This window comes from Narcine bancroftii, chromosome 9, assembly GCF_036971445.1.
Source record: "Narcine bancroftii isolate sNarBan1 chromosome 9, sNarBan1.hap1, whole genome shotgun sequence".
NCBI classification, from domain to species: domain Eukaryota; kingdom Metazoa; phylum Chordata; class Chondrichthyes; order Torpediniformes; family Narcinidae; genus Narcine; species Narcine bancroftii.
The window spans coordinates 124,269,926-124,288,478 of NC_091477.1; the positions used below are offsets into that span (position 1 = coordinate 124,269,926).

Genomic DNA, 18,553 nt, shown 5'->3' on the forward strand with positions numbered 1-18,553 from the left:
ATGAATTAAGTGAAAGAGCACATAAAGTTTTAGCAATTAAAGACAGAACAAGTTTCGTGAACGATTGTAGCAATTAAGAATGATTCAAATTTAATTTCCTATAAACCTCAAGAAATTAATAAAAACTTTTAAGCAATTTTATTCAGTTATATAAATCTGAATATTTGAAAGATGATAATAAAAGAGACATTTTTATCTCAAATAACTATACCTAAATTAAATTTGGATGAACAAAGAGGCAATGGTGGATAATTGTCTGTCAGGATGGAGGCCAGTGACTAGCAGTGTGCCTCAGGGATCAGTGTTGGGTCCCTTGTTGTTTGTCATTTAATTTAATGATTTTGATGATGGGAGTGGTAAATTGGGTTAGTAAACATGCAGACAATACAAAAATAGGGGAGCTATGGATAGTGAGGATGGCTTTCGGGGACTGGAGAAGGATTTGGACTGCTTAGATGAGTGGGCTGAAAGAAGGCTGATGGCGTTTAATATCGATAAGTGTGAAGTGCTTCATTTTGGGAAAAATAATCAAAACGACATATGCAGTGAAGGGAAGGACATTGAAGAATGCACAGGAACAGGGAGATCTTGGAATAACGGTTCATTGTTCTTTGAAAGTGGTTTCTCATGTAGATAGGGTGGTAAAGAAGGCTTTTGGTATGCTGGCCTTTATAAATCAAAGCATAGAATATAGGAGCTGGGAGGTGATGTTGAGACTGTTCAAGGCATTGGTGAGGCCAAATTGGGAATACTTTGTGCAGTTCTGGTTCCCAAATTATAGGAAGGATATCAATAAGGTGGAGAGGGTGCAGAGGAGGTTTACTAAAATGTTGCCTGGATTGCAGTATTTAGAATCCAAAAAAAGATTGAGTAGACTGGGTCTTTATTCATTGGAGCGTAGAAGGTTGAGGGGAGATTTGAAAGAGGTATTTAAAATTATGAAGGGGATAAACAGAGTAGATGTGTATAGGCTCTTCCCCTTGAGGGTAGGTGAGATTGGAATGAGGGGTCATAAGATAAGGGTTAGGGGCAAAACTTTAGAAGTAACATGAGGGGAAACTTTTTCACTCAGAGAGTGGTGGCTGAGTGGAATGACCTTCTGGAAGAGGTGTTTCCAGCAGGGTCAATGATGTCATTTAAGGGATGGTTGGATAAGTGCATGGATGTGAGGGGATTGGAGGGTTATGGACTAGTGGGGTTCTCTTAAATCGCTGCGGACTAGAGGGGCCAAGATGGCCTGTTTCCGTACTGTAATTGTTTTATGGTTACAGTATCTTCCTTAAGATTTGGAGACTACCTAAACTTCATATGTGAACAGTTATAGGGTGTACCGTTCTGTCTCGCGGCCTAGCCCCATCCCATCCCAATCCGGGAAAAAAAGACCACAGATAGGATAATGTCGGGTCATGGGCCGTTAGGGTGTAACAAATCCACATATCCCTGATTTATGTTTTTATTTATATTAAGTAAAAACACAATGCTGGGGAAACACAGCAGGTCAAACAGTGTCTTTTATATAGCAAAGATAAAAATACATAACCAATGTTTTGGGCTTGAGCCCTTCATCAAGGTAAAATCCAGGAAATTATATGCCGGTGTGCCCGACAAAGAAGTGAGATTGAACTCTGAACCAAAGAACTTTTCTTAAATTTACACACACATTACATACACATGCGCTTAGAATTAGAAGGGGGTTAATTTGAGTTAGTTAAGTATAGAGATAAGTTAAAGTTTGATTCTGTTTTTATGTTTAAAGTTGATTAAAAATAACTTTTGTTTTAAAAACTACTTGACTTGGTGAATATCTATTGCCGCTGGGTTTTGGGGTCCTTTGGGCTCGTAACACAGGGGTCAACAGTGTTTGTCTTCTATGTCAATGATCTGGATAATAATGTGCTGAACTGTATCAGCAAATTTGCAGATGCCACAAACACTGGAGGCGTAGTGGGCAGCAAGAAAGGCTTTCAAAGCTTGCAGAGGGATCGGGACCAGAAGGAAAATTGGGCTGCAAAAGAGCAGATGGAATCTGGGGTGGGATGAGACCTTTAATGCTTTAGCAGTTGGGAAGAACGTGGGAAGTCTTGTCAATGAACAGGAGGTTGGTTTTCATGATGGTCTGAGCCATGTTTACCACTCTTAGCATTTTCTTGCAGTCTTCAGACCAAGCTGTGCTGCATATGGATAGTACAGCTATTATAGAAACATTGCAATGGCACAAAAAAAAAATAGCAATATTAATAGATTCAAGGCAGGACAGGAAAGATTTAAAGAGGGTGGTGGATGAATGGAGCAAGCAAATAAAGGAAGTGATGGAAGTGGATACAATTGCAACATTTAAAAAGACATTTAGACAGGTGCATGGCTGAGAAAGGTTTGGAGCAATATGGGCCAAATGCAGACAGATGGGACTTCTGACAAGTCTGTTTCCATGCTGAGTATATTCCTACCTCTGTTAAACATTCAATACAAGTGCACACCGTCTATGAGGTCAGATATGGCAATGCCTATGGTACACACAAAACAACAATAAGTCATGTCAGTATTTGCTTTGACTATTTTCAACTCCTTCAGGGTGAATAATTACCGAGTGTTGCCAAATCCTGGCCCGTCAGGTTGCAGCTACATAGCTTGAGAACTTGGAGGCCAGTCTTATTTTCCAACATCTGGAAAAGAACTCCCAGATTTCCACCAAGACATTTATTCCACGACAAGTCCAAGGTCTCCAGGTCTGTCAAGTTTGGGAGTGTGTCAGCTGTGAGAGAACAATGTATTTTTAAATCATTTTAATTTAATTTAATTTTAATTTTGCTTTAGAGATACAGCACATTAACAGACCCTTACAAACCATGAGCCCATATCACTTACTAATTACCCAACACATCCTGTATATTTTGCATTAATCCATAGAGAGGTGGAATTAAGTTACAAAAACAATCAGCAGGAAAACATTGGAGAGATCATATTGGATCTGTACCTCCACTCATCCAGCACATGGTGGCCAAAGGGGCTTTGCAACTGAGAAGCACTGCTGAAGTGGTGATCATGGGAGGTGATGGGCTGGAGGAAAGGATCCCTTGTCCACATAGCAGCTGCATTTTAAGCTACGATTCTATCCCCAGTGCAAGAAATAAAAAAAGGCCACTCGGCCCTTCAAGCCTGCTCTTTTGTTCAATGTGACCACAACTGATCTATTCTGGCCTCTTGTGTGCCAGTAAGCATCAATTCCTCAATCTTACAAAATGCATCAATTTTCACCTTTGATGCATCTGATAATCTAGCCACACTACCCTCAAGGAGAGAATTTCAAACATCCACCATCCTTTGAGAGAAGATTTTCCTTCACCTCAGTTTTAAATGTCCAGCGCCTTAACTCGTAGACATATCCCCTTGCTCATTAGTCTCCCTCTCGTCGAAATGTTTCAAAACCTATCGTAGTCTCAATATCAACTTTAAACTATCTTTGTTCAAATGAATTCTTCACATTTGTTTATATCAGAGAAAGTCACAGAAGCTGAGGAATTGTGGCAAATGATTTTTCTTAAATAATTTAGACATGCAGCAAGGTAACAGGCCATTTTGGCCCACGAGTATGTGCCGCCCAATTGACCTACACCCCCAGTATGTTTCAAACAATGGGAGGAAACCAGAGCCCTGGAAAAAACCTGTGCAGACATGGGGAGAACTTAAACTCCTCAGAGACAGCACGGGATTCAAAATCCGGTCCCGATCGCTGGCGCTGTAACAGTATTGGACTAACCACTACGCTCATTGTGCTGTCCACTATCTCTGAGCATATTCACAGAATACAGGAAAGAAGGTACTAACATTAATGAAGCATCTTAAGAAAGATAAATCCCTCACGCCTGACCAAAGTGTATCCTTAGATATTTTGGTAATCAGGGAGCCAATTAGGCCCTGGCACAGATGAGAACAATGGAGGCACTTTATTTAAGGGCTGAAAAGACAAGTCAGTGAATACAAGCTGTTAAGCCTGACATCTGTGGCATGCAAGTTACTGAAAGGGATTCTGAGGGACAGGAACTAGGAGCATTTGGATCAGCAGGCACTGATTGGGTTAAGTCAGATATTATGCTTCACAATTTCTTTTACTATAAAGAGGTCATCAAGAGAACTGACAAGGGACAGGTACTTGACATCATCAACATTTACATCAACAAGGCCTTTGGCAAGATGCCACATTGCAAAGTAGCCCAGAGGACAGATCCCTTGGAACAGAGTATAAACTATTTAAATGGATTCAAAGCTGGCTTGCTGGTAGGAATCATTTGGTGCAGCAGATGGCTATTTATCAGATTGGAGACCTGTAGCCATTAACAAGTTTGCAGAGGACACCAGAATTGGTGCAGGAGGCAGTATGGAAGGATATCCAATAAAGAACATTGACATAGAAAATTAAAGCACAGTACAGGCCCTTCAGCCCTTGATGTTCTGCTGACCTTTATATATTCCTACTAAACCCTTCCGACTTGATTACCCTCGAATTTTCTTTTATCCATGTGCCTGTCTAAGATTCTCTTAAATGCTCCTAATGTTTTAGCCTCCACCACCACCTCAGCAAGGCATTCCAGGCCCCCACAACTCTACATAAAAAAACTTATCCGATGTGTCCCTCACATTTTCCTCCCTTCACTTTGTACAGATGTACCCTGGTGTTTGCTGTTCCTGCCCTGAGAAACAGGTGTTGGCTGTCCACCCTAGCTATGCCTCTCATAATCTTTAAGACTTCTATTAAGTCTCCTCTCATCCTTGTGCATTTCAAAAAGGCCCAGGTCTAATAACCTTGCCTAATAAGATTTATTTTCCAATCCAGGCAACATCCTGGTAAATCTCTGTACCCTCCACATGCTTCCAATAATGAGGTGACCAGAACTGAACACAATACTCTAAGTTTGGTCTTACCAGAGTTTCAACATGATCTCTCGACTTTTGATCTCAATTCCCCTATTAATGAAACCCAGCCTCCCATAGGCCTTCTTAACTATTAGCGAGACTTGATTGCAGGAGGGGCAGGACTGGCAGCTCAATGTTCAGGAGTTCTGATGTTTCAGATGTGATGGAGGGGGAGGGATGAAATGGGGAGGAGAGGCAGTAGGCCCTTTCAAACTGCCATGTAAAATGGGATTAACTAGACAATTTGTCCGGTTGGTGGCCTAGTTATGCAGCAGTTAGAAAGGGTCTGACCTGGCCAACCACGTCAAAATCCAATTAGATTCCTGACCTACCTCAGAGGTAGTCAGGGAATCCAGTTAAACTTACCTTCGTTGCATCCACAGGCAATTTGAAAATGAAAATGCCTGACCCGCTTATTCTGGTGACATCAGTTCTTGCGTGTGTACATCACCAGGTAGCCAGCATCTAAACATCTAGCAGTACTTCCAGTGAGTATGTGACACGTCAGGACCCTCCGTAAATCGCCAGGTTGGCAATTTAATGGGTAGATCCCCCTGTAATTTAAAAGGTGTTTCCAGCATCTTTGCCCCAGTAATCGCACCTGGGTCCAAGAAGGCCTACCCAGGTGCTGCAGTTTAAAAGAGGCTATTGCTGTTCTTGGACAGGACAGCACTGCAGACTCACCTAGAGGCCATATGGGTGGAGCTAAGGAACAGGAAAGGTGTGACCACACTAATAGTTCTGTATTATAGACCACCCAATAGTTCGAGAGAATTGGATGCACAAATCTGTCAGAAGATAGCAGACCATTGTAAGAGACAGAAAGTTGTGCTAGTAGGAGATTTTAACTATCTGCATATTGAATGGGACTCCCATACTGTAAAAGGACTGGATGGCTTGGAGTTTGTCCAATATGTACAAGGAAATTTTATAAATCAATATGTGGAGGTACCAACGAGAGAGGATGCAATACTTGATCTCCTATTAGGGAGCCAGTTAGGTCTGGTGGTATAAGTCTATGTAGGTGAGCATTTTGGGTGCAGTGACCATAATGTCATTTCATTCAAGTTACTTATGGATAAGGATATGTCTGATCCTAGATTTGAGGTTCTAAATTGGAGAAAGGCCAACTTTGTGGAAATGAGAAAGGATCTTGAAGGAGTCAATTGGAATAAGATGTTTTCTGGCAAGGATGTATCGAGCAAGTAGAAGGCATTCAAAGGTGAGATTTTGAGGGTGCAGATAAGGCATATTCCTACAGGATTAAAGGTAAAATGAACAGGCATTAAGAACCTTGGTTTTCAAGGGATATTGGTATTATAATTAAAAAGATGTATAACCGGTAGAGGCATCAAGAAGCAAATGAGCTACTTGCTGAGTATAGAAAATGTAAGAGAATACTAAAGAAGGAAATCAGGAAGGCAAAAAGAAGGTATGAGGGGGCTTTGGCAGATAATGTGAAGGAAAATCTGAAGGATTTTCACAAGTGTATTAAAGTAAGAGGATAACAAGAGACAAAATTGGTCCCCTGGAGGATCAGATGATCAATTCCTCATGAAATGGTGGAGACCTTAAACAGTTTTGTTTTGCATCAGTATTTACTCAGGAAACTAGCATAGAGCATACAGATGGAAGGGAAACAAACAGAAATGTCAAGAAACCTATGGAGATTAAGGAGGAGGAGGTAATTGCTGCCTTACAGCGAATAAAGGGCTGGATATGATATTCCTTTGGACCTTGAGGGAGACAACTGTTGAAATTCCAGGGGCCCTGACAGATATATTCAAATTGTCCTTAGCCACGGGAGAGGTGTGGGGGATTGGAGAGTAGCTCATGTTGTCCCGTTGTTTAAGAAAGGCTCCAAAAGTAAACCAGGTATCTATAGGTCAGTGAGCCTGACATTAGTAGTTGGTAAAGTATTGGAAGGAGTTCTGAAAGATAGGATATTTAGGTATTTGGACAGCCATGGGATGATTTAAGGACCGTCAGCATGGCTTTGTGCATGTTTAAAAATCTTGAGTTTTCGAGGAAGTTACCAAGAAGGTAGATGAAGGAAAGGCTGTGGATGTTGTCTACATAAACTTTAGTAAGGCCTTTGACAAGGTCCCACATGGAAGGTTATTTCAGAAGGTTAAGGCACTAGGTATACATAGAGGGGTTGAAAACTGGATTTGAAATTGGCTGTGTGGGAGAAAATAGAGTGGTAGTGGATGGTTGTTTCTCAGACTGGAGGCCTGTGTCGAGCAGTGTGCCTCAGGGATCTGTGTTGGGACCATTGTTGTTTGTTAACCTATATCAATGATCTGAATGATAATGTGGTGAATTGGATCAGCAAGTTTGGTGATGACGCAAAGATGGGAGGTGTAGTAGACAGTGAGGAAGATTTTCAAAGCTTGCAGAGGGATCTGGACCATCTGGGAGAATGGACCAGTAAGAGATGATGGAGTTTAATGAAGAAAAGTGTGAGTTGATACATTTTGGAAGAGCAAATCAAGGAAGGACGTACACTGTAAATGGTAAGTGAGGAGTACAGAGGAGCAGAAACACCTGGGGATACAGGTACATTGTTCTCTGAAGGTGGTGTCACAGGTGGACAGGGTTGTAAAGAGAGCTTTTGGCATCTTGCCTTTATAAATCAAAGTATTGAGTATAGGAGTTGGGATGTTATGTTAAAGTTATACAAGACATGGGTGAGGCCAAATTTGGAATATTGTGTGCAGTTCTGGTCACCTAGCCTCAGGAAGGATATCAGTAAGATTGAAAGAATGCAGAGAAGATTTACTAGGATGTTGCCGGATCTTCAGGAGTTGAGTTACAGGGAAAGATTAAACAGGTTAGGACTTTGTTCCTTGGAACGAAGAAGAATGAGGGGAGAGGTTACAAAATTATGAGTGGTAGAGACAGAGTAAATGTGAGAAAGCTCTTTCCACTGAGATTAGGAGAGATAAATACAAAAAGACATGGGTTAAGAGTGAAAGGGGAAAGGTTTATGGGGAACTTCATTCAGAGAGTAGTGTGGGTATTGAACGAGCTGCTATCTGATGTGGTGGGTGCAGACTCAATCTTGAACTTTAAGGATAAATTGGATAGAAATATGGATGGGAGAGGTCTGGAGGGTTATGGAATGGGAGAAGATTATTGGGACTAGCTGAACAATGAGCCATATGGGTGGAGCTAAGGAACAGGAAAGGTGTGACCACACTATGAGCCAAATCGCCTGCTTTCTGTGCTGTAATAATTACACAAGACAAAGTGACATTGGCTTCGAGGTTCAGGAGAGTCGATTTAGGACAGATAATGGGGAACTGCTTTTCACAGAGAGCAGCGAATCATTGAAATTCTCCGCTCAAGGAACCACAAAGATCTGCCTCATTAAATATATTTAAAAGATTTTTGCATCGTCAGGGAATTAAGAATGATGGGCGAAGAGCAGAGAGCTGGAGACGAGTCCGCAGCCAGATCAGCCATGATTTTAATGAATGACGGAGCAGGCTCAGTTGGCTGACTCCTGCTCCTGTTTCTTATGTTCGATGTTCACTTTCTCCAGTTAGTAACATCATTCAATGGCAACCATCTGCATTCCATGCATTCTGGATGCATATTCACCCACTCCTCACTGCAGTGTCCCTTCTGCATGGCAAAACGGAACTCACCTCCCAGTCCAGGATGGGTCACTGCAAACTAGGAATTAGTTTGGATGGAAATGGAAACTATGTGTAGTAGACAGTGAGGAAGATTTTCAAAGCTTGCAGAGGGATCTGGACCATCACTATGTGATACCTTTGAGGGCATTCATGGGTTTGCAATACATTGCAGCCTTAAGGACACCGACATCCTCAAAAATATAAATACAAAGTAACTATGCCATTCCCAAACTTGATTTGGAGAAAAATATACTTCTCTTGTGACAAGTTTAGTTAATGCCTGGGAAAACCAGCTACTCAATGAAAAGATAGCACATCTCACCCAATTCCACAATGGTTTCTTTGGTTAAATTACAGCCGTTGACAGTAAGATTTTTAAATCTTGGTAAAAAGCGAATCCGTGCAATCAAATGCCTCATTGTATCACCAATATTTTTATTCAATCCCAAATTCACCACTTGTAGATTCTTCAGTAAGGGAATTATCTGTGCTGCAAGAACAGAAACACCAATAAATGTTATTAATACATGCTGCTTTGTCAGCTCCAAACTATATCTATAGTTAGTATAATAGTTGAAAACCTGCTGGATACAAGTTCAATGTCAACTATCACCCAAGTTAATTATTTATTTTGTTACTTTACATAGTTCAGTGCTGTGCTTGTTTTTATGTTTCTTCATCGTCTCTCACCAAACCTTTTCTGTTCAAGCTGGATATAAATCTAATCCTTTCCCACCTGAGCAAACAAACTGGACAATGATTAGTCAGCAAGCTTTGAGAGTAAACCTCACTGCTCATCTCATGCAAGGACAATTATATTGATGCCTACTCAGGAGAGATCATACAAGCATTTCCTGCCAAGTGAAATATAGCTCAAACCACAGCATAGATGACTGAAGGGCAGATATATTTTGTAAATTTTATAGATGCGATTATTATGTTCTATGTACTATCTGTGTACCTGCGCATGTGTGTGCTCTGTGGTCTGGAGAAATACTGTTTTGTCTGGTTGTATGTATAGGGTCAGGTGACAATAAACTTGAACTGTTCCCATCTTGTATAACTGAATTAGCAGAATTACCTAGAGACAAGTGAACAAAATAGATTTATTTCTGGATATGAAGGGAATTGAGAAATGGATGAGCCAAATAATTCCATTTTGTTCACTTGTCTCTAGGTAATTCTGCTAATTCAGTTATACAAGATGGGAACAGTTCAAGTTTAGTGTTGAATAAACTCAATGACAAAAACACTGGGCTACAGAATTTGAAGAATTACCAGCCAAGAGGTAATTATCCATTCTACCTAGTTTAAATTCATAAACTTAGACATATGATCCTGTCAACTAAATCACTGATATAATGAGTTCAAAGCACAGATCCCAAAGTGTGTACACTGGTCACAGTATGGGTGGAGATCACAGAAATACAATGCATCATGGTTATGGGAGGCAATGGGCTTGCCTGCTTGAGCTCTGACACATTTACAAAGTCGAACTTGTTTAACCTTTCCCTATAACTCAGTTCCTGAAGTCCAGGCAACATGCCAGTAAATCTCATTTGCACTCTTTCAATCTCATTGATATCCTGCAGTTTGGTGACCAAAACTACATACAATACTCCAAATTTGCCCTCACTAATGTCTTTACCATAACATCCTAGCTCCTGTACTCAATACTTTGCTTTATGAAGACCAATATGCCAAAAGCTCCCTTTACAACCCTATCTACTGTGACGTCACTTTCAGGGAATTATGTATCTGTATTCCTAGATCCCTCTGTTCTACCACACTGCTCAGTGCCCAACCATTTACTGTGTATGTCCTTTCTTGGTTTGTCATTCCAAAATGCAACACCTCACACTTGTCTGCATTAAATTCCATTTTTCCAGCTGGCCCAGATCCTTCTGCAAGCTTTAAAAACCTTCCTTGCTGTCCACTACACCTCCAGTCTTAGTGTCATCAGTAAACCTGCTAATCCAATTTGCCACATTATCATCCAGATCATTGATATAGATGACAAACAACAATGGGCCCAGCACTGATCCCTGAGACACACCACCAGTCACAGGCCTCCACTCTGAGAAGCAATCATCCACCATCACTTTCTGGTTTCTCCCAGAAAGCCAAGGTTGAATACAGTTTAATTCATCGTCATGAATGGGTGACATCAAAACATCATGCAAATAGGTGAATCCTTGCAAGGCATCAGGCCCTGAGGGTGTACCTGGCAGGGTACTGAAAATCTACGCCAACCAAATAGCTGGAGTGTTCACAGACATTTTCTACCTCTCATTGCGGCAGTCAGAGATTCCCACCTGCTTCTACAGGGCTTCAATTAACCAAGTATCCAAAAAGAGTAGTGTGAGCTGCCTCAGTGACTACCGCCCAGTAGCACTAACTTTTTCTGTGATGAAAGGCTTTGAGAGGCTAGTCATGGCCAGAATTAACAAGTACCCATCAAAAGTCTGGACCCACTGCAATTCGCCTATTGTCACAATCGCTCCACAGATGCAATATTGCTGGTTCTCTACTCAGCTCTGGATCACCTCAAAACAGCAATTTATACATACGGCTGCTCTTCATTGACTACAACTCGACTTTCAATATCATTATTCCCTCAGAGCTGGTCAAGAAGCTACAAACTCTAGGCCTCTGTACTCCACTCTACAACTGGGTCCTTGACTTTCTCATTGGAAGACCACAGTCAGTACGGATGATTAAAGATGAGCACTCAAGGATCCGAGCTTAGCTCAATGCTCTACTCGTTTACCCCCATGACTGTGTAGGCAGGCACAATTCCAATGCCATCTACAAGTTTACTGATGACACCATAGATGTCGGCAAAATCACAAATGGCAATGAGAAAGCATACAGGAGGGAGATAGATCAGCTCGTTGAATGTCCAATGACAATAACTTTGCACTCAACATCAGCAAAACCAAGAAGATGATGGTAGACTTCAGGAGGAAACCAGGGGAACACAACCCAGTCCTCATCAAGGCTCAGTAGTGAAGAGGATCAAGAACTTCAAATTCCTGGGTATCAACATCTCTGAGAATTTGTCCTGGAGCCTCAACGTTGATGCAATCACAAAGAAGGCTTGTCAGCGGCTATACGATCTGAGGGGATGTAGTATGTATCCGAAGACTCTCGTAAACTTCTATGTGGACCATGGAGTGCATTCTGGCTGGTTGCATCACTGCCTGGTTTGGAGGTGCCAACTCTTAGGACAAGAATAAACTCTAGAGGGTTGTTAACTCGGCCTGTGACATCACAGGCCCCAGACTTCACTCCATCGAGGACATCAACATGAGGCAATGTCTTAAAAAAGCTGCCTCTATCCTCAAGGACCCTCCACCACCCAGACCATGCCCTCTTCACTCTGCTACCATTGGGAAAAAGGTTCAGGAGCCTAAAGATGAGCACTCAGTGGCACAAGGACAGCTTCTTCCTCACTGCCATCTGATTCCTGAATAATCAATGAACCAAAGACACTGCCTTACTTTTCATGCACTGTTTTTTTTAATGATAATGTTGTAAGATGGTTATAATATGAATATTTGCTCTATGATGCTGCAATAAAACACCAAATTTCTTGACTTATTCATGACAATAAATTCTGATTCTGAATACTGAGTGACTGAACCTTCCTGGCTAACCTCCCACGTGGGACCTTGTCGAAGACCTTGCTGGGGTCCATGTCGACAGCATCCACGGCCTGTCCTTTGTCAAGTTTCCTGGTAACATTCTCAAAGAAACTCTAAAAGATTGGTTCAACATACAAAGGCAAGTACTGTAGACTATCACTGATAGTCCCTGACGATCCACATACTTGTCTATCCAATCCCTGAGGACACGATCCAATAACTTAACTACGACTGACTTCAGTCTTACCAGCCTATAATTTTCTGGATTATTTTTGGAGTCTTTTTAAAACAACGGAGTAACATGAGCTACCCTCCAATCCTCTGGCACCACACCCACGGCTAAGAACATTTTAAATATTTCTGCCAGAGCCCCTGGAATTTAGGCACTTACCTCCCTGAAGGCCCAAGGGAACACCTTGTCAGGCCCTGGGGATTTATCCACCTTTATTTGCTTTAGTCAACAAGCACTTCCTCTTTAATCTGTATAGTTTCTATGACCTCACTGCTTTTTTAAACTTGCTGAGGGGTCTCCAACACAGTGCAGGATCTTTGGTCCACAGTGTTGTGCCAACTCATTCCAACAGCTATCTATAATTTTCCTAATGCATAACCCTCCATTTTTCTCAGTTCCATGTACCGGAGGTGCAAAACAAGATAGGCCAAAGTCAGCATGGTTTCCTTAAGGGAAAATTTTGCCTGTCATTTATTCTGGCGGCACAGTTGGCATAGCATTTAGCACAACGTTGTTACAGCGCCAGTGATCAGGACTGGGGTTTGAATCCCGCACTGTCTGTAAGGAGTTCATACATTCTCCTTGTGCTTGCTTAGGTTTCCCCTGGTGGCTCCGGTTTCCTCCCTTTGTTCAAAATGTACTGGGGGTTGTAGGTAAATTGGGCAGCTCAGGCACATGTCAGAGACCTACAGTCGCTGAAAAGATTCTATTATACCTGCCTCCACCATTGTTGCCAGCAGCACATTCCATAGACCCACCACTGTGTGGAAAAACCTAGCCTTTACATCCTCCCTGAACTTACATCCAAGCACCTTAAAACTAGGTCCCCTCATATTTGCCATTTTATCAATGCCTCTCATCATCTTGTACACCGCTATGAGGTCACCCCTCATCTTCTATTGCTCCAAGGAGAAAAGACCAAGTTCACTCAACCTATCTTCAAAAGGCACCCTCTCCAAACAAGGCAATGTCATTGTAAATCTCCTCTGCATCCTCTCTATCGCGTCTACATAATTTTTGTAGTGTAGTGACCAGAACTGAACACAATATTCCAAGTGGGGTCTAACCAAAGTCTTGTATGGCTGCACTATTACCTTACAGATCTTGAACTCAATCCCATGGTTAGTGAAGGTCAACTCACTATACGATTTCTTAACAACACTATCACCCTCTGCAGCAGCTTTGAGTGTCCTGTGGACATAGACTCCAAGATCTCTCATTTTATCCACACTGTACAGAGTCCTCCCATTAACAAATTTAACCTACCAAATTGAACCACTTTACACTTATATGGTTTAAACTCCATCTTCCATTTCTTAGTCCAGATTTGCATCTTCTGGCAACTCTCCAGACTGTTCCCAACACCACCAATCTTACTGTCATCTGCAAACTTTCAAATCTACCCTTCCCCTTCCTCATCCAGGCTATTTCTCACCATCCAAATAATAGTCTGCCCTTCATTAAGGAAGATATATCAAAGTAAAAATTGTTCCATCAGGCAGACACAGAACGGATTCAAGAAGACCAAATCACATTTGACAAATTTATTCCTTCAACCAAAGTGCACAACCATACACTTTCCAACAATGTATTTCATTTGCCCATTCTCCTAATCTATCCAAGTCTTTCTACAACCTTGCCATCTCCTCAACATTACCTGACCCTCCACCTATCTTTATATCATCTGCAAACTTAGCCACAAAGCTTTTTATTTTGCAATCAACATGCAACATAAAAAGTGTCTCAACTTCAACCCGTATGATACACCACTGATAACTGGCAACCAACCAGAAGAGGATCCTTTTATTCCCACTCTGCCTGCTGATCAGCCAATACTCCACTCATGCAAGTATCTTTCCTGTAATTCCATGGGCTCTCATCTTCTAAAGCAGCTTCATGTGTGGCACCTTGTTTAAGGCCTTTTGAAAGTCCAAATATACAACATGTCTTTTGTCTAGCCTGCTTGAAGTTTCTGCAAAAAAATAGCAGTAGGTATGCAAATTTTATAATTTAAAAATAATTATTTTTAAAATTTAGACTTACAGCACGGTAACAGGCCATTTTGGCCCATGTGCCTGAGCTGCCCAATTTACCTACAACCCCCAGTACATTTCGAACAAAGGGAGGAAACCGGAGCCCCCAGGGGAAACCCACGGAAGCACAGGGAGAATGTATGAACTCCTTACAGACAGTGCGGGATTCAAACCCCGGTCCTGATCACTGACGCTGGAACAACGTTGCGCTAAATGCAATGCCAACTGTCTTCTTTCTTCTTTGGCTTGGCTTCGCGGACGAAGATTTATGGAGGGGGTAAATGTCCACATCAGCTGCAGGCTCGATTGTGGCTGACAAGTCCGATGCGGGACAGGCAGACACGGTTGCAGCGGAAAATTGGTTGGTTGGGGTTGGGTGTTGGGTTTTTCCTCCTTTGCCTTTTGTCAGTGAGGTGGGCTCTGCGATCTTCTTCAAAGGAGGTTGCTGCCCGCCAAACTGTGAGGCGCCAAGATGCATGGTTTGAGGCGATATCAGCCCACTGACGGTGGTCAATGTGGCAGGCACCAAGAGATTTCTTTAGGCAGTCCTTGTACCTTTTCTTTGGTGCACCTCTGTCACGGTGGCCAGTGGAGAGCTCGCCATATAACACGATCTTGGGAAGGCGATGGTCCTCCATTCTGGAGACGTGACCCACCCAGCGCAGCTGGATCTTCAGCAGCGTGGACTCGATGCTGTCGACCTCTGCCATCTCGAGTACTTCGACGTTAGGGATGAAAGTGCTCCAATGAATGTTGATGGAGCGGAGACAACGCTGGTGGAAGCGTTCTAGGAGCCGTAGGTGATGCCGGTAGAGGACCCATGATTCGGAGCCGAACAGGAGTGTGGGTATGACAACGGCTCTGTATACGCTTATCTTTGTGAGGTTTTTCAGTTGGTTGTTTTTCCAGACTCTTTTGTGTAGTCTTCCAAAGGCGCTATTTGCCTTGGCGAGTCTGTTGTCTATCTCGTTGTCGATCCTTGCATCTGATGAATGCCAACTGTGCCCCCAGAATAAATGACAGGCAAGATTTTCCCTTAAGGAAACCATGCTGACTTTGGCCTATCTTGTTCTGCACCTCCAGGTACGAGTTTCCTTTCCTTTCTGCTGCCTCCCTCTCTTTATAAATGAGGGAGTGACCTTTGCAATTTTCCAGTCCTCCAAAACCATGCCAGAATCTATCGATTCTTGGAAGATCATTACTAATTCCTCCGCAATCTCTATAACTACTTCTTTCAAAACCCAAGGGTGCATTTTATCTGGTCCGGATAACTGATCTACCCTTACATCATTCAACTTCCCAAGCACCCAAACATTATTGCAATCACCTCTCTTCCCTGACACCCTTGAAAGTCTGGTATACTGCTAATGTTTTCCAGTGAAAACAGATGCAAAAAAAGGAAGCAGTGGTAAAGATTCTGGAGGCATTAATCATGATTTTTTAGGAATCAATAGATTCTAGTATGGTCCTAAGAGACTGGAAAAAAAAAATCACAATGTCACCCCAATATTCAAGAAAGGAGGGAGACAGCAGAAAGGAAATTGCCGATTGGTTAGCCTGATGTCAGTAGTTGGGAAGATGTTGGAGTCGATAGTCAAGTTTGAGGTTACGGAATACCTGGAGACACACGACAGGATAGGCCAGAGTACCTGGAGATGCATAACAAGATAGGCTAAAGTCAGCATGGTTTCCTTAAGGGAAAATTTTGCTTGTCAAGCGTACTGGAATTGTTTGAACTTTTGACAAGCAGACTGGATAAGGGAGATGCAGTGGATCTTGTGTATTTGAATTTTCAGAAGCCTTTGCCAAGGGGCACAATTGAGGTTACTTAACAAGAGCCCATGGTACAACAGGAAACATACGACCATAGGTAGAGTGTTGGTTGATTGGCAGAAAGCAGAGAGTCGGAATACAAGGATCATATTCAAGAGGGCTGCCAGGTGCCAATGGTGCTCCACAGGTGTTAAATGTTTATTAATGAATTGGATGATGTATTGAATAGCTTTATGGCCAAGTTTGCAGATGATACAAAGGTAGGTGAAAGAACAGGTACTGTTGAGGAAACACAGAGCTGCAGGACTTAGATTAGGAGAATGGCAGAGAAGTAGCAAATTGAATACAGTGTCATGCATTTTGGGAGAAAAAAATAAACAGGCAAACTAGTTTTTCTTTAAATGGAGAAAAAAAATTGAAAAACGCAGATGCAAAGGGAGCTGGGAGTCCTCGTTCAGGACAGCCTGAAGGTAAATTGCAGGTTGTGTCAGTGGTGAAAAAGGCAAATTCAATGCTGTCATTCATTTCACTTCCCACAGTAGCCTCGGTTAAATCTCTTCTGGTCATGGCAACTTAATCAACTTCATGGTTTTTAAAAGCTCCACACATCCTCTTCCTGAATGTCAACATGCTCAAGCATTTCAATCCACTTTAAATCATCTTCAACAATTAAAAAAGGTCCTTTTCTTTGGTGAATGATAAAGCAAACTATTCATTAAGAACCTCTGCTATCTCCTTCAACTCCATGCACACATTTCCATTATCACCTAATGGGCTCTATCCTCACATGACTCACTCTCTTGTTTTTCAGACTTGTAGAATGGCTTGGGGCTTCCCTTGATCCTGCTCTCCAAGATCTTCTCATGGCTCCTTCTAGCTCTCCATAGTCCTCTCTTGAGTTCTTTTCTGGCAATCTTGAAATTATCTAGAGCTCTGTCAATTCCTATCTTCTAAAACCTCTCATGAACTTTCCTTTTCTTAACTAGATTTTCTACATCCTGTTCACGCTACTGACCAATGACATTGTCAGATCCTGCTCCAACAGCATCATTAAGTTTGCAGATGACACAACAGTCATTGGCCTCATCAGCAACAATGAGTCACACTACAGTGGTGGAAAATCTCATGAAATGGTGCGAGAGGAACAACCCAAGTCTCAATATGGACAAGATGAAGGAGATGATTGTGGACTTCACGAGAACAGGGGTGTGATGATTGGGAGTTGGTGATCTTCCTGACCACTAAAGGGCATCAGAGACAGAATGTTCCACCTCAGGTTAGATACAAAATGGATGACCCACAAGGTCACGAGTAGTTAATAAAGTATAATTAATATAAAAGAACCCAAGTTTCTTTATTATAATTAAAAGAAACATTACATGGTACCAGAACTTGGTACCAGCAGGAGAAATGGGAAGTGTGAAGCCTCCTGACTTTGTGAATTGGACTGGGAATGACAATCATAAGAGGTGGTTGTTCAATCAACAATTCATACTGTATCTGAAAGCCACTCGACTCGATAGCAAACTGGATGCATGAAAGATTGTACTGCTACTTACCGTGGTAGGACCTCAATCACTAGAGGTTTTCAACATGTGTTTTTTTACCGAGACAGATGACCAGGGCAAATTTGACAAAGTTATCGAGATGTTTGATGTTTTATTTTCACCAAAATAATAAATGAAATGTTCTAGAGGTACGTTTTGCTCATGCACGCAGCTGCAGGGAGAGCTTTGAAACTTTTTTTTCCAAACAGACTTGAAATTGAAAGCAAGAACATGCAATTTTGGATTGCTGCAAGATTCATTGATCCATGGTCAAATTGTGTTTGGAATTATTGACAAGCAAGTGAGAGAGAGGTTACTATGAGAGATGGAGCTTACCTTACCTGAAGATATGCCATGCCAGTGAATTAGCTCTGCAACATGTGAAAAAGTTCGGTGAGAGTGCAAGGGCCTGTGAAAATTAAGGCACAGACCTAGTCATAGTATCTGGACGCACACGTAAACAGAGAACGAGACATAGGAACAACAAAAAGACGGAGAGACATTCAATTGTAAATGATGCACCAAAACAATGCCCAGCCTATGGAAAAGTCTGTAACAAATGCAAAAGGACAGAATCACTATGCAAAACAATGTTTTTCCAAAGGGAAACAAACAGAAATGAAAGTATGCACACTATAGAAGAAACTGCCCTCAGTACTGCATTCTTTGTGGGCATGGTAACACAGGAAGGTTTCAAATCAACAGGCACTGAACAGCGAAGCATGAACAGAGTTGAGCAGGACAAGTGGATGGAGCCATTGCATGC

General features: G+C 42.0%; 1 protein-coding gene across 7 annotated transcripts in view; it reads right to left on the reverse strand.

Moving 5' to 3' along the window:
* Positions 1–18,553, reverse strand: part of LOC138742786 (leucine-rich repeat-containing protein 31-like) — an 83,154-nt gene that overhangs the window by 6,961 nt on the left and 57,640 nt on the right. For 6 of the 7 annotated variants that reach the window (XM_069897717.1, XM_069897718.1, XM_069897720.1 and 3 more), the window contains 2 exons: positions 8,878–9,045; positions 2,585–2,752 (listed from right to left, as the gene is read on the reverse strand). In XM_069897717.1, the coding sequence (XP_069753818.1) occupies positions 2,585–2,752; positions 8,878–9,045 (336 nt within the window). The remainder of the gene's footprint in view (positions 1–2,584; positions 2,753–8,877; positions 9,046–18,553) is intronic. The other variant, XM_069897721.1, reaches the window with a different exon arrangement.